The 19998-nt window shown below is 39.9% G+C and overlaps 1 protein-coding gene across 1 annotated transcript; it reads left to right on the forward strand.

The window, feature by feature from the left end:
- Positions 1 to 1601: 1601 nt before the first annotated feature.
- Positions 1602 to 19524, forward strand: PPP1CC (protein phosphatase 1 catalytic subunit gamma). Its single transcript, XM_006048318.3, has 8 exons — positions 1602 to 1880; positions 12022 to 12153; positions 12872 to 13102; positions 15599 to 15703; positions 16677 to 16900; positions 17109 to 17243; positions 18195 to 18255; positions 19133 to 19524. The coding sequence occupies exons 1-8, from the start codon at positions 1826 to 1828 to the stop codon at positions 19201 to 19203; spliced, it is 1014 nt and encodes a 337-aa protein (XP_006048380.1). The 5' UTR covers positions 1602 to 1825; the 3' UTR covers positions 19204 to 19524.
- The last annotated feature ends 474 nt before the right edge of the window (positions 19525 to 19998 follow it).

Consider the following 19998-nt stretch of genomic DNA (forward strand, 5'->3'; position numbering starts at 1 on the left):
CTCCCCCGGGGAACAATGCCTGGCACAGAGGAGGTGCTCCATAAATGTTTGTCTGCTGAATGAATCGCTGTCTTTCATATTCCTGCTTTAATTGCCATTCCGACTATGTGCCTTGGAGGAGCCCAGAGTCTCGTGGACTCCGGGGAGAGCCACCATGACCTTGACAGCCAGCTGTTCACAACGGTGCTGTGCATCAACTTCGAATGTCGCCAACTGGGCTCTGTGCCCTGGGCTGACAAAGGACACGTTTGTCTTCTGGTGAACAGAGTTACAGCACGGGAGGGTAAGTTGGTGACTGAGGAAAGCTGAGTGAGCAGCTGCGCCAAGCAGGGGGAACTCTGAACCTTAAAGCCTCCAAGCCAGCAGCAGGGAGGCCTCGGGTCTATGTGGAAGGAGCCTGGGCCCCACCACTTTTGGGCCCCCGGGGGATCACCGGTTTTGAGATTGGATGCCCGGGTGGCACAATGATCTCGATATTTCGGGCTGGGAATTCGTGCATTTTGTGTGTCTTGAGAGACAAAATTAATTTCTCTGGCGGGAGGGAAACGGCTTTGCAAACTGTAAAGCGCTGCAGGAAAAAAGCAGTTAAATGAAAAGGTCAGGATCCAAAAGAGCAGATGCGTTTGCTGAATGTAACTGCCCTTTCAAACCCAGCTAAGACGACACGCAGCCCCCGGAGGTGGCACATTTTGGAGGAATCTCCTGGAGAGAGATTATTTGGGGAGACTGAGAAGCCAAGGGAAATTGACCAAAGTTTTCAGAGGTATCTGCAGAACTGGGGACCCGACCGCAAAGCCAGCGGGTGCAAACTCGCTCTTCTCTTCCGGCCTCGAGCTCCGACGCGCGAAATCTGCAAATTCTCCTTTATTTGCTGCACACGCTCGCTCATCTTCGTTCTGGCCGGAATCAGGGTAAACCGTTCCGATGATTATATAACTTCGCGAGTTCAAGGAAGATAATCCAGAGAGAGATGATGAAATTTTTTTGAGGGTGGATTAAAAAGAATTTTTTCCCCAAATGTAAGTTACAGAGTGCACAAAAATGTGCATACAAATACCCATATTTCCACCACTAAGAAAGAATAACCTAACATTTTTATTTATCTGGGAGAGGACTTTTTTAATTAGCCATCAAATATATCTTTCCCTCCCCCGCTAAATTCTAGCAAATTTGAGAAGCCAAAGAGAGTCAACCTATTTCACTGTTCACCTCTACCACAGATTTATCTTAAGGGGAAATTCCAGAACACCCAAATTCTCTCCGTGGGCTTTTCACATGGCCAGGTCTGCAAACACTTAGTCGCAGTGAACAGTGTCCTGCGGAGCCCGCAACCCTCGAGTGCACAGCTGCATCTTCTCCCCCATCCCCAACTCCCGCGTTTAACTTTGCAACTCACGCTCCCGCCAGGGGGCCTATTTGCTCGGCCCGTTTGGCGGAAGGATTCCGCACGCGATCGCATTTACCCTCAACCGTCTCCTCCCCATTCCCGCGTTCTGGCCCCGCCTCCTTCCCTCTCCCTGGCCCCGCCCCCTCCCGGGTGCCCTATGGCCCACAAAGAAGTCCCGGCCGGGCCGCTGCACTCCCCCGCGCGCATTCGTGCGCCGCCCGAGGCTGGCTAAGGAGTCGGCGGCCATTTTGTTCTTCTCGTGGTTCCAGTGGGGAGAGAAGGAGGAAGCAGGGAGCGGGGCGGTTGGGGGGAACCCACCGCGGCTTCTGCCACCGCCGCCACCACCATCTCTGTGCTCGTGGCGTGGGACAGGAGGTGTGAATCCCGGGCGCGAGCCGGCGGCGGCGCCGCTGCGGGAAGGTCGGCGGTGGGAAGGCGATGGCGGATATAGATAAACTCAACATCGACAGCATCATCCAACGGCTGCTGGAAGGTGAAGGGGGCGGCGGGCGGCTCCGGAGACTCGCGGGGGAGGGGGATTTGGGAGGCCTGTCGGGCTTGCCGCGCCGAGACGAGTGAGCCCCGCGAGTTCGCCCGCGGGCCGGGGACTGCCGCGGGAGGGAGGTTGCCCGGGGTTCCGCACTTGGCCCAACCTGCGGACCCTCTTGCCTCCGCTCATTCATTGCTTGAGGGTGCAGCCTTTCTCCTGGCCGTGAAATTTGAAAACTCCGCTCCCCACCCCCACGTTTCCGGTACGTACCCCCGTGCGCCCGGCACTCGGGACCAATCTTTGGAGAATATTGGGGGCCCCAGTCCAACCTACTGGACTGCTCGTTCCGAACTTCGTGGTTCTCAATATTTTGGAAAGCAATATGATGCGGATATGGATTTCACCAAGCTTGAGGGCTTCTTTCTAGCCTGCTTATTTTTATTTTTTTGTGAGGCTTGGGGTCGAGGGCCCCGTTACTTGTTACTTGGTAACGAACATTCATTCTCAGGGAGATGTTGGAACCCATCTTCTCCTGCCCTCCCAGATATTCTTTTTAAGTTGTCTTTATCCCTGGGAAGTCTCCGCGCTCTTTTCTGAACATGCCTCTGAATCGTGAAACCGGCAGTGATGACAGTTTCGTTAGGATCTTTTCAATGTGCCGAGCTCTGTTAAGCGCTTTGCGTTCACTGCATTTTGCTGTCTTTTAGTCGCATCCGACTTTCCGATCCTATGGACTTCAGCGTGCCAGGCTTCCCTGTCCTTCACAGTCTCCCGGAGCTTGCTTAAACTCATGTCCGTTGAGTCGGTAATGCCATCCAACCGTCTCGTCCTCTGTCGTCTGCTTCTCCTGCTTTCAATCTTTCCCAGCATCAGGGTCTTTTCTAATGAGTTGTCTCCAATACTTTGCGTGCATCGCATAAATTATATTAGCCATCGGTTCTAAAGCGCTTACTGTGTGTAAGGCATTTTTTTGGAGCTCTTTACACAGATTTCATGTAATACACGAGGTAGATGCCCTTTTTTTCCTAAGACCCAGAGAAGTGTAGTCACTTAACCAGTTAGTGACAGTCAAGTTTCAAACCCAAGCAGCCAGGAACTCAACATCATTCAAGTCACCCTATGTGTGAAAGAAGGAGGTGTCCAGTGGTTGAGCAAAGGTTAAAATAAATCTTTAATTTTGACTCACCTAAAACTCCTGAGGTGTCTGGCGATTGATTTCTATTAATGTGGGAGGGGGATGAAGTTCGGATTTTAAGGAGAGACGCTGAAATAAAATCACCCACCACCCCCGAATTCTAGAGCACATCTATTAATAATAACGTCTAATTCCGAACTTTGAAAGAATTCAGATCCTTTTCTTGAGTGTTGGATAATGTAGATTTGGCTGAATTTTAACTGCATTTTTGCTTTTATATTCTAAAATATTGTTGGACTGTAAATGGTCAGAGATGGAGTCGAGCGTAAACAGTTGGATAGCTCTGGTGTTAGAATTTGCAGATCTTTTAAGTCATGAGAATGAAACTTCATCTTTTCTTAATCTGTGTTAAGATTTTTTCCTTTTATAGTGTCTCAAAAGAAAAACTCATTAAATGAGCCCCTGAAATGTCACTGCCATTTGTGGGTGAAAACCTTGTTCATTCAGTATCTGGCATTTATTAGAAGAATCACACTTTTAATATTAGTTAATATAGTTCTTTGGTTTATGTGAGACAGCAGTGGGTCAGAATCGGATTAAAACAATTTGCTGTAAGAAAAGAACTTTAATTTTTCTCATTCAGGAATTGTAAATTCTGCATGTCTATGCAGGGACATGTGTGGCTTTATTTCTTTGAGAAAGCTGGAAAAAATGGAAGCTGTGGTTTAGAAACAGAATTTTAAGATTAGTTAGGTCTTAATTGTGGGGTTGCCCATAACTTTCATATTCATATAACATCTTGTTAATTTTAATCTTATTTTTTAAGTTGTGCTAAGAAATTTGCGTTGATTAACCTGGATCATTTATAGTGAGATCAGTCATTTCTTAATAGTTTCTATACATGTTATGTTGCGCTGGAAAACCAGGGTTTTTTTAACATTTCATTTTTTTCATTGAAATTAGTAAAGCAGTGCGTTTTCATTCCTCGGGTATAAACTAGCTGCTCAACATTTTTAATGTTTTTTTTTTCTCATCAATGTTAGATTGGCAGAGAAACTTGAAAATGATTTATTGAAGATATATGTGTATATCTTTCCAGGGTAGAAGATGTTGATAAGTTGTGATTTTTTTTTTTTTTAATGCCTCACAAAGTTTTTCCCCTAAAAATTTTCATTAAGATTTAAGTATATCTGAAGATGGAGGGAATGTGAGTTTTATGACCTTTTTAGAATTTTTTACATGTTCAGAATTGTCTCTTCTTTTAAGGTGGAGGACTATACAGCTAGTTGAGAAGTAGCTCAGTGATAGTACTAAAAAGACCATTCAAAAGTGAAGTCTTATCTAATGAAACACCTTGCTTTAAGTTGTAGTCATTACAGCTTTGCAGTTATTTTCTACTCTAAACTTTTAGATTTTCTTTAAGGAGGCAACATGCTGCCACCCACCTGGGAAGGTCTGCCTTGCAGGTGATAAAACCTTGAGATTGTCACTCTTGTGTGTTATTCATGTTCACTTGCTTAAATGCACGGTAAAACTTTGGATTTAGAGAATAAATCAGCTGCTGATTTGTCTGATAGTCCTACTGTGTTGGAGAAAAGTGAGATTAGAGTGAGGTTAAGTGATCTCGTACAGAGAATGATTGATGGCTAGTGATTTTCTTGCAAAGCAGACAGTTGTAATTTAGCATCCTGCTTTGAGAGAAGCATCTCACCTCTGAAGATGGTGGTTGTCAAATTGCAGGACTGTGTCAGGCTCTGCACAATTGCTTGATTTGCATTAGTGATTTAAATGTGACTTCTGTCCTGGCCCTACGAATTTAATCCTCTAATTTGTAAAAAATAGTCCCTGTGTTTAGTTTTTTGATGTGAAATGAAACATGTTTGTATTGTAATGTTTAAAAAAGACAGTGGTCCCTGGTCCTGAAGATAATAAAGGACAAACATAATGGCACAAGAAAAAAATTCTTAAAATGCTGACCAAGGAAAACAAAAATAATCTTTCTTAATGAGTTTACACATCAGATCATTTTAACAATAGATGCTTTTCTTGGGATTAATGATCATAGGGCATTTTGTTGATTAAGACAGTAATCGTAAAGTTGTATGTTACTAGTACCCTTAACTTCCAAGAAGCCTGTATTGTGAGGACCTCCCCCTCCCCTCCCACATGTCAATTGTATGCTGCATTCTCTCCTACAAGTAAGAAGAGAAAGGTCTTAGAGCTATGATCTGCAGCTTGCACCAATCCTAAAGCGCAGCTAGGGGAGGGTTACTCTGTGCCCACAGTGCCCCTCGCCTGACAGTAGCAGGAGGAAGCAGTGAAATCTAACAGGATGGGGTGTGTCATTCTGTGGTGCTTGAGGGAATGTAAGCTGTGGGAGCAGGCAGGCTTTCCTCTTCCAAGCTGGGGGAATGGATGCCGGGCTGCACCATGCATTAATAGCACATCCGCTGTAGAGGTTGGTGAGATCGATCTGTATCTGTGAAACTGCAGTCATGTGCCATTGCCATTCAGTCTGCCTGAGTAGGTGAGGGTTACTGATCTTGAAGCAGGGAGATGATATACAGACTTGGTCATTTCACTCAATTTACTCTCAAGGGTGTTAGTAGACCTTGAAAACTGGAATGTGAAGGAGATAATATCCTGATACGAATCGCTGTGTAAATGAGGAAACTGGAAAGAACAATGTACAGAATTCTGTACATTTTTGTTTGTTGTTTAATTCAAGAACAATGTACAGAATTCTGGGGCAAATTTTCTGTTTTAGGATCAGACCACTGTATGCAAACCATGTAAGAATAGATGATTTACTTAATGGTCTTGATGTTTTATCTGAAATCTCCAATTTCACCGCCCCCCCTGCAGCTTACTGGCATCCCTTATCTAGAGAAGATTGTTACTGATATTAAGCCTTACGAAAATGCCGCTCAGCACAAATGTACGGTCAGATGTCAAGTCTAATCAAGTGTAGGTGGTTAGACTGTAGAGAGTTAAAGATTATTCAATTAATTGTCTTCATTCTAGGTGTAGAAAACTCAAGGTTCTTCATTGAGAGCAATAGACAGTGTTTTGCAGCTATATCCTGATTCTATATATGCCTTGAGAAAATTGATGTCACCAATAAATGCCCAAAGTATAACACCAGCAGTTAGCAAAGTCGAGGTGGAGAGAGGGCGGCTTAGAAATTAAAATGGCCAAAAAGTGGATGTCTTCCTGCTGGTGACTTCGCACTGAAACTGAATGGTTCTTGATTAACTTTTTTGTGGCTTACAGTTTTTGTAGAAAAGACCTCAGTTGTTTGTGAGAAAGTTTTGATGTTATAGAAACTCAGTGTTTTTTGTTTGTTTTGGTTTGAGGTTTTATTTTCCTAAATTTGTCAAGTGTTGTGAGGTTATTGTCCCTAAAATAAATATGATGTGGCATATTGTTAAGATTACCACCTTTTTAATAGGATTATCTTATTAGCAAAATCTCTGTTGACATTTTTATACTGGTTGTGCCAATTTTAGGTTTTAAAACTTGATTATAATTGAGCTGAGGCTTTTTGGTGGGTATGCTGTTCCTTTTCTATGACCTTCTTTCAACAATTAAGGGGCAAGAAGAATACATGCTTATCCCTCTTAAGTAACCCCAAAGTAGTCTTAAGTTATTTCATAAGTAACCCCAAAGTAGTCTTAAGTTATTTCAAGTTTTCATCAGTTTGTTTACTATAAAATTGCATGGGAGTTTTTATCATGTGCTCATGTGCGTGATTTGCCAGATAGATAAATGATGATATAAGTTAGAACAGAACAGTCTTTGCTGGTAACAACCCTAATGCAGTTTTCTGAATCTGCCATTTTAGCCAGATAAAAGCTTTTACTCAAAAGTTGCACATTTGGAAATTCCCTGGCCATCCACTGGTTAGGACTCCAAGCTGTCTCTGTCGAGGGCAATCCCTGGTCAGGGAACTAAGATCCTGCAAGCCTCGAAGTGCTGCAAAAAAAAAAAAAAAAAGAAGAAGTCCCGGGCCTAAGACCTAAGTTGACCATTTTAATGGATCAGTCAGTAATCTGTATATGTCCGCTGTGCCTGCTGATTTTATTTCCATACAATACCTAGCACCTGGACTTGGTAGAAACATTCTGCCTGGAAAATGAAATTGTTTTGGAATTTGGAATATTTTGTATCTCATTGGCAATTGTTGAAATAACTTCATACATGCAGTTTGAACTGCTACTTAGGAAGATACCATTAGGAGACAACCCATGAACTTCCCAGCTTGGGTCGCTCTTGTTTACATCTCTTCTGTCATGCACAGCACAGTGAGGTTGAAGTAGGCAGTGCTGCTGCTGCTTGGTCACTGAGTCCTAGCTGACTATTGTGACCCCATGGACTGGCCTGCCAGGCTCCTCAGTCCATGGGATTTACCAGGCAAGGATACTGGAATGGGTTGCCATTTCCTTCTCCAGGGGATCTTCCCAATCCAGGGATCGAACCCAAGTCTCCTGTGTCTCCTGCTTGGCAGGTGTATTCTTTACCACTGAGCCACCTGGGCAGCCCTGAAGTACATAGTGACTGATGTTTATTGAGCAGCACTGTTCTGTTTGCATTTTTTCTTTGTAGCTAATAGCGATAAAATAGATATGCAAGCCTTTGTCTTTTTAATGGTGTTGAAGATGTCCCTAAGATAAACTTTTAGTTTTACAACTTTTATAGAGGAGGAGTTCTCGGTACAGAATGTATAATAATCTGCAGTTACCTAGTTTGTCTTATCTTCTAAATCCTGTACTAGAATGTAAACCTCTGAAGAAAAGGGACACAGTTCTTGTCTCTCCTGTTGCCAGAAGAGGATGCCCAGCATCTGTCACTGGTTCTGGCAGGTAGGAGGTGCCCAGCAGGTATTTTGTTGAATATTTGCGTGAAGCATGGTAAAAATGAATATTGATAGTCTTAACAAGTAGATTGCATCGTTTAATTTTTAATGCTTCCTGTTTGTAAGGATGCCTTATGATTTTTTTATACTCATCAAATTTTTCTTAAGCACCAATGACTGTATAGAGGTTTAGTAGTTTGTCCTATAAAATCTCTTTTGGTTTAGAAGTATAATGAAAACAAATTCTTTCCTTTTTTTTTTTTTTAACTTTTTCTTCTTTGTTATTGCTTATGAACTTATAAAATGGCAAAAACAGTTGTGTGCTGTTTACTTGCTTTCATTTGTTTTCTTTCTAAGTTAATGCCATATATTTTTTAAACATATTTTCAAGATGAACAAATTCTTAAATGGGAGAGTGGTCTGGTGGAAGCACCACTTCAGAGCTAGAGTCAGTTGGGCCTGGTGTCCTCCTCACAGGCTCTATGACCTTGGACCAAGTCACTGAGCCTCTTTAGCCTGTAACACAGAGAAGTGACAGCGCCTGACTTACGGGATTGCTGTACTGAATGGCGCTGTGAATAAAGCCTCTTAGTGCAGCAGCACCCAGCACGTGGGACGTGCTCCCTAGGTGTTAGCTACAGCTAGTACATGATTCTCTATGATGGACACTGAAAACAGTGAAGTAGACTTCTTATGCTGTCAGCTAATAGGCCATCTCTAAGAAATGCCTGCTGTGTTCACTCATACTGCCAAAACCCATTTTGAAATCTTCATTTTCTGTTAGATAAAACTTTAAGAGTAATCCTAAATTTTCAAAACTAGAAAAATACTCTAGTAAAGCCTGTAAGAATGATGCTGTTGCTTTGTCATTTGAAAACACAGACACGGTTTTTGTTCTTATTTTTGGCTAATCAGTGTATAGTCTGGGGTGCATGCTAATTGTAATGCCACAAATGAACAGATTTATTCAGACTTCATTCATGCAACAGATTTTGAGTACCTACCACGTACTGGCTATGGGCATGTACACTGCAGGGCTAGTGGTGTGGTCCTGAGGTTTACATTCTACCAGGATGAATAGATGGAAGTGAACTGGCAATTATAATACAGAGTGTGTGCTGGGCGGTGTTGGGAGAGCATTTCAGAAAGCATAAAGCCGGCTTGTTAAGGGGAGAGAAGATGGCTAAGGGGTTTTCCAGCGTGAGGTGATATCTAAGCAGTCTCGAAAGATGAGCAGGTATTTGCCGGTTGGTAGATGGTTTTGATGGAGTTTCTGTTTATATAGTTTTATTTATTGAGCTAATTGTTGGGAATTTAAGAAGCTTTGTGACTGTGTTTTTAATGAGCACTGTTCAGACATAAACTGAATCTTGATTTGTTCTGGAAAAACTGTATTTAATCCTCAGTCCACATTAGGAACACTTTTTAAATCGTTAGTGTTGCATGGAGCTCTGCCAGGTACTGTGTGATGACCTAGAGGGGTAGGATGAAGATGGGAGGGTGGAAGGAGATAAGTGTATACCTATTGCTGAGTCAAGGTATTATACAGCGGAAACTAGCACAACATTGTAAGGCAGTTATCCAATTAAAAATAAATTTTAAAAAATTGTTAGTATTGTTCTTTACTAATCTCTGAGCTCTGATCCTTCGGGGACAGTCATATTAAGAAAACTATTATTATCATGAACTGTGTCTAAAGGTTGTAGTGGGAAGTCTCCAAACCAGTAAAATGTGTATTAGCAGCATTGATTTAATCTGATAGCATTCATATTAAAAGTATGGCTTGTGTTCCCTATAGGTATAAGTCTTCTAAAAGACTTAGAGTGGGCTGTTCCCTTATAAGTGTGGGCCTCTGCTGAAAAAGATTCCCTTTGAAACCAGAAGCGTTTAGGAGTCCCCTAGCCAAAAATAAAGTTTCCTGTTGGTCAGTATGCCCAACCTTCTGGCTGACTTGTGGAAAAATCACTGATGACTGGGGTTTTCTGGCCAGTAAAGCAGTGATCCCACTGTCTTTTCACTAGGAGGGTTTCTTGAGTTCTCTCCTATGTGTGTGTCTAGAAAGAAAAAGTGACTTTGGTTCAGGAAAAAAGTTGGTTTTGTTTCACAAACAACTCAGTTGCTGTTGTATTGTGTGTGTGTCCATTAGTGTAGTCCCTCAAAGGTTATTCTTACTGTGCTTTCCCTTGAGTCGGTTCTTGTTTCTTAATATTTGATCAGCATGAGACTGGTGGTTTCTTAGTTCAGTTACATGTTTTGGAGTCCAAAGAGGTGATTTGCTCAAGACTATAAAACCAATACAGAAACCTGGCTTCTAGTTGCCAGTCCAATGCACTCAACGTTTTCTTTTTGCTGTACCCCCTAAGAGTTTGACTCTTTTCCCTTGTCATCCTTTCTTACATATTGTCTTGGATTGAAAAAAATAACCCCCTTCCATTTCTGCTCAGCTTGTTTCCTCAGAGAATTTCATTTCAGTGGCTATTCAGGCTGAAGGAGGGCTTCCCCTAAGAGTATTTTTCAAATTTAGGCACAGCCCTTTTTAATAGAAAAAAAAAATTCTCCGCAGATACCAGGGATTTTTTTAACTTGAAATTTTTATTACTCTGTAATGTTACTTAGATATTTACAGAACAAAGCTAGATAAAAACCAGTTAAACATATTGCTCTTGTTTAGCATTAGGCTAGATGATTTTGAATTTGAATATAAAGCTTTCAAAACTGATCAAGTTTAAATTAACATTGATTTAATCTGCTTATCACTTTATATTGGGTTTAATGGTAGAAAGATGTAGGCTTAGTTCTGTACTTAGTCTGGTTCTGTGTCTTTGCTTCAGTTCTAGTTCAGAGAATGCCTCCTTTCATGAATCCCTTGTACAAAACAAGTGTTAAGATTTTGATTGCAAACTGATGGTAATCAGTCCCCATATTTAACCAGACCCTGGCACTTCATAAGGGGCTTCCCTGGTGCCTCCCTGGTGACTCAGATGGTAAAGAATCTACCTACGATACAGGAGACACAGATTTGATGCCTGGGTTGGGAAGATCCCCTGGAGAAGGGCATGGCAACCCACTCCAGTATTCTTGCCTGGAGAATCCCATGGATAGAGGAGTCTTATGGGCTGCAGTCCACGGGGTTGCTAAGAGTCAGACACGACTTAGAGACCGAACAGCAGCCACTTCATAACTGTAAGATTAAGGTAAGTTTAGTAATGCAGTGCTACTTGTTATTTATTACCCTGGAAAAGGAAACGGCAACCCACTCAAGTATTTGCCTGGAAAATCCCGTGGACAGAGGAAGGAGCCTGGCAGGCTGCAGTCCATGGGCTCGCAAAAGGGTTGGGCACAACTTGATGACTAAACAACAGGCAGTGCGGTGCTGTTTGTTATATATTTAATAACTGTCTAATCTGTTGAAACTAGAGTCAAAACAATTTCATTTCTTACTGCTGCCTACCTGCTGATAAATGAATTATTATAAGGCCAGAGGATATCTTGTGCTTCAGTTTGGTAGTGAGTAGAACTCGAGTCTTCTGATGTGATGCATGCTGTGCCATGATCTCTTCCTTTTTCTCAAGTTTTACCTGTTCCAGTTACTAGGAAACCTTTCTCACAGCACACGCTGACATCCTTTGCCCTGTATAGACATGAGTGTATTCACAAATTCAGGCCTAGAAAGTTGCATAGCAAAATACCCACAACACACATATATGGTGTTTTAATGAAAAACAGCACAGTAAATTTTTTTCATAAGATAGATCTTGGACCATGGAGAGAGACCTTTGGTCCTCTGAAAAACACTGATTGGGAGGGAGAGATCCTGAGCATTTCCAATCTCATATTTTAAAACAAGGAATTGTTAGAACTGACTAAGTAACATGACAGTCTCTAAGACCTCCTGCTCTACAAATACTAATTCATTTATAAGGCTGGAGAAGAGAAGATGACGGGAGGCAAAAAGAGCTGATCTGGTGAGTGGGCTGTAGGTGAACAAGGCCAATTGTTATTTTTATGTGTCCTCTGCCTAGTCAGAAAGTAGTTAAACCATGTTCTTGTCTCCTCTTTATTTAAAGCTTGTGCCTTTTCATATATGTTTAATTTTTATATGAAATCTTACTTTGACTTCACTTGACTAAATTGGGGTTTTTCTCCCCCTACAGTGAGAGGGTCCAAGCCTGGTAAGAATGTCCAGCTACAGGAGAATGAAATCAGAGGACTGTGCTTAAAGTCCCGAGAGATCTTTCTCAGTCAGCCTATCCTGCTAGAACTTGAAGCACCACTCAAGATATGTGGTAAGTTTTGGTGCACTGTTTCCTTTGGTTATGTGATTAATTGACTGAGTCAAGGGTATATATAGATGGTATATAGACGATATTATGTTAGCCAGTAGAATCATGTACTGTTTATGAATAACCTAGAATTACATTATATATTGTAGCTTTAGAATAAATACCTCTAATGGACCGAGTTTACTTAGATGTGCTTCAAATTTTCTTAAAATTATTTTGCTAAAGAAATACAAACATTGCAGAAGAAAGGAACGGAAACAGAATGGAGAGCTAAGAAAAGGCCTGAACCTATATATAAGCTTAAAGCAAAGGAAAATACTCTTTGGCAGTATCTAGCAGGGAGATTGAAAGCCAAATGTATTGGTGGGTGTAGTGTGTGTGTGTGTGTACCTTTGTCACATGGGGTCAGGGCTTGTTAAGAGTGCATTGCTTCTGCTGGCACGGTCCCTAGAGACTGAGCTGTTGGACATCTGATATTGATCAGCCATCCTGAAAGGGAAACGGTCTTCCTTGGCAGGAAGGCCTGCCTAACCATTAATAATCCGTTCTGCAAGATAAATTATTAATTACTTGAGTTTTGTGTGTGATTCTGATATACACTTAAAATTTTCACTAAGCTCTGTTGGACTAAATAAATAACTACACAACGGTGTAAATTAGTTATGTGGGTGGTTTGAACTATACTAATAAAGACACTGTGTAATAAAATTCTTGCTTCTAGGTGATATCCATGGGCAATACTATGATTTGCTTCGACTTTTTGAGTACGGTGGTTTCCCGCCAGAAAGCAATTACCTGTTTCTTGGGGACTATGTGGACAGGGGAAAACAATCACTGGAGACTATCTGCCTCTTGTTGGCTTACAAAATCAAATATCCCGAGAATTTTTTTCTTCTCAGAGGAAACCACGAATGTGCCAGCATCAATAGAATTTATGGATTTTATGATGAATGTAAGTACTTTCTACAGGAAGATTTACTTATATTGAGATACGTGGTCATAAACTGAACATTTTCTGTTAGGATTTGTGAGAGTTTAGATGTAGTGTTGTCATTTTTCATGCTTACTATTTTGTTAACTAGTTTTTGTCCTGGCTGCTTTCTTGGGGTAAAAAAATTAACATTTGTTACAGTATGATAATGCCCTGGATTCTTGTATGATGTGATGATTAGATTAAGGAATAGTGATAACAGTGGTGATTTCTTTTAAGGTAATTGTTGTGAATAGTTGCAGATACTTTAATTTTTAGTACAACTCTGAAAACCTGTCCAAATAGATAGCTTTGTTTTTGATAACTTTATTGAGATAAAATTTCATCCATTTTAAGTGTACAGTTCAGTGAATTAAATTGATAGAATTACACAAGCATCACCACAGTCCTGTGTAAGCACTACGCTACTTTCTGTCTGTATAGGTTTGCCTTTTCTAGACGCTGCATATAAATGGAAACTTGGAATATACAAATAACTTCTGTAATTTGTAATATAGTTCTTCTTCCTTTGGCACATCCAAACCCAAGAAAAACAGTACTCACTATCTGAAATTGTGTGCTGAAAGGAGAAAACAGGGCAGCAAGGGGAAGCTAATTAAAAGTATTTGAATAATTTATACATTGTTTGACCCATTTTGAAGGTGCACTTTGAGTTGATAATTGACAGGAACAAGATTCCTAAAGCCTTGAAAATAATCAGTTTCAGTGGAGTTTTTATTGATGCTGCTGTTTAAGTAACTATAAATTAAAAAAAAAAATTTTTAATCCTTATCTCCATCTTCCTTTTGTATTCATCATTTCTGTGAGTGGGAGTGGTTAAGGAGTTTGAATTACTAGCACTTACCAGTATAATTATAACAAGACTGGTTTTGTCTTTGTGGCCGTAGCCTACACTATAATCATAACTTATAGTCTCTCAAGGTATGTTACTCCATCTCAGTTTCACTTAGATGTGTTCATCTAGTTTATTTGTTAGAAGTACATTGCTAGAAAGGTTCCCTTCATAAACTTAGTCCTCGTACTTACAGCCTCTCCCTTGACTGTATGTATGTATGTAGTCCAAGACCCAGCTCATAAGATAAGGTGGGAGAAAATTGACTATACTTCAGTAAAATTAAAAAAGAATGAGGTGGGTGAGAAGGATATTTGATATTGACAGTGAGTCTCACCAGAGAGGTACTAGTAAGGCAGTCACTGTTTAGGTAATGAAATGAGAGGCAGAGAATTTTATAACATTGTGTTTTAGGAATTTGTTACAGGTACTACTATTTAGAGCATTTTCCTTTTTATATAGTGGTTAGCCAATATTTTGATGTTTTATTTGATAAAGTTCAAATTCACACAATCTCTTTGTTGTGATCTACTTCCTAGTGTGTTGGCTACATCATTTTTGGTTTCTTTTTTATTAGAAGCCTTAATGATTTAGAAGGTCAGCATTGAATAGTATCAATTTTGACTCTTTGTCTTCAAGACTCATGTAATGAATGACCTTGTACTCCAACTTTCCCCTCTCCCATCAGGGAGGTATAGTTTGCCACCCCGTCTGTGGACCTGAAAGTATCCTGACATAGGTGGTTTTCAGTGGATGGTTTACCAACTTAAGAAAACATTGATAATTTTGTTAAAATTGTACTGTATTGAAATTTTTTATTCAAATGTAGATTTCCATGAAGGAATTTTAAAACCACTGCTGAACGTGATAGACATTTCCTAAGTGTAGCAAGCACTCTGAGCTACCATTTCCTCCATTCCCCCTGCCCGTGTTACGACTGTAGTCCTGGAAAAGCTGAGGTATTTGTTGTTGGATAAAATGTGAATGTGTGTTACACTTTTCTGATGCCAGAGCTGTCTGGTCTGTAGTAATAGGAAACTGCGTTAGGGGTTCTGGCTCAGAATCTTGAGGATTTGGAAGCTTGAAGAGAGACCTTGGCAGTTATCCAGGAATCTTTCTGGAGCCAGATGCTCCTGGCGGTCTGAGGTGGCCTTAGGGGGGAAATGTACAGAGGAAAGAAAGCAGCAGCCCGGGACTAAGTTAATAAGATGCTCAGGCAACAGGAGGAAGAATCTTAATTTTTGATGAAGAAGCCGACAGAGTGAGTTGTGAGTTGTTCTTGGTTGCCTTTGGAAATAGGAACCCACCTATGGTTTGAGAGTGGACAGAGCAGACTATATTGTAAACAGAGTTGGTGCTATCAAATAATTGTTGAGGCTTAATGATAATCCTTAATCAGTATATCTGGAATTCTGTTTTCAGACCTTGCATGGAATTTTAAAATAGTGCATATGAAACTATAAGTTGTTGCTTATAAATCACACATCCCTTAAATATTACATATATCTAATTCTCTCTTTTTTAATAAAAGCATAGTTTTTGAATATTGCCTTGGAGGACTTATCCTGAGAGTATGTACCTGCAGAACACCAGTCTCTTTTTTAACCATCCCAAAATTTTTACAGGTAAAAGAAGATATAACATTAAACTATGGAAAACTTTCACAGACTGCTTTAACTGTTTACCGATAGCAGCCATCGTGGATGAGAAAATATTCTGCTGTCATGGAGGTATGTGGGCTGATTTTAATTCCATATAGATTTGGATTCTTCTAAAGAGTGTACACTTTGACATTGATGAATTAACATTCGGATGACTTCCTCTGTGAGGTGACTCTCCTGTACTGCTGTGTTACACCAGGAGTCCACTCTGGCACATCCAGGATCATCCGGATACAAGTCCAAAGTATGCAGTTGATTTGTTACAGAGAATTCTGGGCTCTGTAACAGTTAGCCTTGAAAATAGAGTAGAAAGTATTTTTTAATATAAAATAAACAATGCACTATACCATAGATCCTCTAGGATACTGAAAATGTGAATATACTTTGCCTTGGACTGTTTTTGATCCTTTCCTTTCAGAAATTTCTCTGACGTAGATGTTAAAAGTTACTTTGCTTGGTGGTTGTACTTTATATGATGTAATTAAAATAGTATTGGCAAAGAGGATATCTTTTCATCTGTGTCAGAAGTTAGAAAACCATCAAAAAGCCAACTCAACTATATTTTAATAAAACCATTATCCTTGCCCTCCTTATGTACTTACATACTGGTTTTGGTAGAGTTGGACATACGATTTTTAAAGTCAGATTGAGAGCCAGTTACATCTGAGCTGGTTTGACATTACAGTCCTTGGCCAGTGCAGGTTTCCTAGAAAGCTTCACCTGAGTGCCTGCATCTTCTACGCCCAGTCACTACAAATGGTCATTAGGGTGCTCTGAATGTTGAAGTAACTTTCCTTGTCCTGTTCAGGCACACACTGCCCCACAAATTAATACATGTAACAAGTTCCAGTGGGCTCCCCCCCCCCCCCCGCCGCTCCCTGCCCCTTTTTAACAAAAGCTAATAAGAAAAGATAACCAAAGATTTCATGGAAGTTTTTGTAAGTCATTGAGTCTCTCTGTAGAGAAAGGGAAATAGTAAAGTGCTAATTTTGCTTTTAAAATTGTGTTTTCTTCCATTTTGGTCCCCCCCCCCATTTAATAGGTTTATCACCAGATCTTCAATCTATGGAGCAGATTCGGCGAATTATGCGACCAACTGATGTACCAGATCAAGGTCTTCTTTGTGATCTTTTGTGGTCTGACCCCGATAAAGATGTCTTAGGCTGGGGTGAAAATGACAGAGGAGTGTCCTTCACATTTGGTGCAGAAGTGGTTGCAAAATTTCTCCATAAGCATGATTTGGATCTTATATGTAGAGCCCATCAGGTATTGATTTTGAATTTTACATGTACACTTAAGAGCATGTGTGTGAGCACAGATTCTCCTTGTTGATTTTGGTGGGTAGGTATTGCTTATTTATACAAAATGTCTCTGGAAGTGACCTATAGGATATCAGGCTCAGTGGGAAACTGAAGAGTGGTTTTACTCACCTAAAGTTTGCACCTGTTCACATTGAAAACGTTTTCTCTCCAAGGTGGTTGAAGATGGATATGAATTTTTTGCAAAGAGGCAGTTGGTCACTCTGTTTTCTGCGCCCAATTATTGTGGAGAGTTTGACAATGCAGGTGCCATGATGAGTGTGGACGAAACACTAATGTGTTCTTTTCAGGTAGAGGATGTTTTCAGCATTGTTTCCTTTTATTTCTGCATTTTATTGATTTTTAAAAAGTGCTAGTTTCTGCCTATATTCATTTGGAGTAGACTGAAAAATTTTATTTTCCCTTCATTGGTGTTTGTCCTAGTTTAGTAATGAGTGAATTCCTTTTAAAAGAATGAAATGATCGTAGAACTTTTGTCCCAAGTATTGAATTTAACTGTTTTTATATTATTTGAATACATTAAAGTTATGATACATCAAGTCTAAAGCTACGGTGTTAGTACCGTGTTCAGCTAAAATTAAATCACCACTTGCGCATGAAAGTAGTACTTACTGCCACTGTCCAGGTGTGCCACGTGATTGCTCAGCTCTCCCACCATGTCTGTTTCTAGAAAACCTCTATTGACTGACCATGACATCATTTGGCCTTCACTTGGCACAAAAGAATCATTTACACACAAAGTCTACTGCAATTTTTTTCTCAGTTACTATGATTAAACTTATACAACTTCAGGCTCACCCAACCATAAACAAAAACACAGCCACTGAAGTCAAGTCATCAGTTAACTGAATTAAAAGAAGTGTTCTTGATTTTTTTCTTTTAATTATCAGGGAGGTCTTGCAACCCCTAGAGATTATGACATGATCCCCTAGGGGTTTGAGAAACACTGTTCTAAAGAACTTTACCCCCTGTGTCAGAGGGAATACCTAAAGGTGTGACTTCAAAAAACTGTCATTTTATCCAGAGGCGAAACAATTTGTCCAGATCATATATCATAGTGGTTTATAAGAGTATTTATTACCAAAATGTTTGTCAGCTTGGTTTGTATTAATATGCCAGTGGAGCGTTCAAAGTTGTTGGGGCAATTTTAAACAGACTTTCTGAACAAAAGATTTGAGTGAAATGTAAGACTTGAGGTTAAGTGTATTTCCTAAAATGCATTGTTTTTTGAATCTTTGCAGATATTAAAGCCTGCAGAGAAAAAGAAGCCGAATGCCACGAGACCTGTCACACCTCCAAGGGGTATGATCACAAAGCAAGCAAAGAAATAGATGTCATTTTGATACTGCCTAGTCGGGACTTGTAACATATAGTACATAACCTTCATTTTTAAAACTGTAATGTGTATTGGTCAGCTTGCTCAAATAGTGTTTGTGGGGCTCCCCCTTCCATTTTTGACTTAATGAATGGTATTTGCTGGTTATAACAGCAAATGAAAGATTCTCCACTCCCAAGGAAAAATGTTTTGTTTAGTTCCCTGTTCCTTTTACAAACAACATTAATGATGGTGTTAAAGCTGTACACTCAGGACAGTGTCCCCTGTCTAAGGGGTGAGTGTACAGCTGATCTTTTTTTAATTCAGTACAGCTAATGTAAATGGTCATTTTCTTTAGGATATAAAGAGAGCCCTAGGGTGCTCAATCTGTACATGTTATTGTCATAAAATGCATACTGTTGGATACAAACCACTGTGAACTTTTTTGTTTCAAAGGGATTGCTTTTTTTTTTTTCTTTCATTGTCTTATGTACAAACTAGTTTTTATAGCTATCAACATTAGGAGTAACTTTCAACTTTGCCAGCATCACTGGTATGTATATTTAATTAAAGCACACTTTCCCCTACGGTATACTTAAAATGACGATTAAAGCCATTATTTTAAATGTTTGTGACTTTTTTCCTGAAGCCAAAGTTTCTGTTGAAATATATATTGACACTCCCCTAAGTAAGTACAAGGTGGCATGGTTGTGTACACCTGTCACCTTTGTGGGGATTCAAAAACAGGTTTTTGAGTTTGAATAGCAGTTAGTAACATAGTGCTGTTTAAGCTATTAATGATTAAAGTTAATTACATTTTGTACGATTTCCATATAGTCTATTCATTAAGTAATCTTTTTACAGTTACATCAGGCCTGAACCCGTCCATTCAGAAAGCTTCAAATTATAGAAACAATACTGTTCTATACGAGTGACCGATTATGCATTCTTTGGCCTACATTCTTTATTCTGCGATGAAGTTGAGGCTTATAAGTCAAAACAAAGGAACTAACTTACTATCCACCAGTTTATACAGAACTCACAGTATCTATGACTTTTTTAAACTAAGATCTGTTAAAAAGAAATCTGTTTCAACAGATGACCGTGTACAATACCATGTGGTGAAAATTAATTCAGACTTATTAAATGATGACTTGTTAAATCCTCTCAGTGTCAATTTATCAGCACAATACACACAGGAGAACTGTTGATGGCATATTGAATAGATTTTAATGAATAAATTGCTCTGGAAACCACACAGTTTCAATTTGGATTTGTCTTCCTTCAAATAGTCTGTTTTCCAAAGATGGATTGTAATATGGATGCTCATTCTTCAAATTCTTATTGGATATAACTGAGTTTCTGAAGTAGAGAGATGAGATTGAACTATTTAGGGAGGTGTGGGACTTGGTGAGTTGTGTGACATCATCTGTATCCATATTTTTTGTCTGGGTTTATTTGAACTTGGCAATAAAATTCAAGAGCTACTTTTTAAATTATTCTAAGTCAACCACCAGTGTTTTTATACACAAACCTTTCTCTTTTCTCTCTTCCCTAACTCATATGAAACACAATGTTGTGCCCTACATTTTTCACACATGTGTTGAATGCACATTCATTTCTCTGGTACATTAAAAGTGGATGGAGAGTGTGTCATTTGAAAAGCTCATTCTTCTATCAAAAACTGGTTGTCTCTTAGGGAGTTGGAAGAGGACCACCTAGTGGGGATT

The sequence above is a fragment of the Bubalus bubalis genome, chromosome 17, assembly GCF_019923935.1.
Source record: "Bubalus bubalis isolate 160015118507 breed Murrah chromosome 17, NDDB_SH_1, whole genome shotgun sequence".
Taxonomy (NCBI): Eukaryota; Metazoa; Chordata; class Mammalia; order Artiodactyla; family Bovidae; genus Bubalus; species Bubalus bubalis.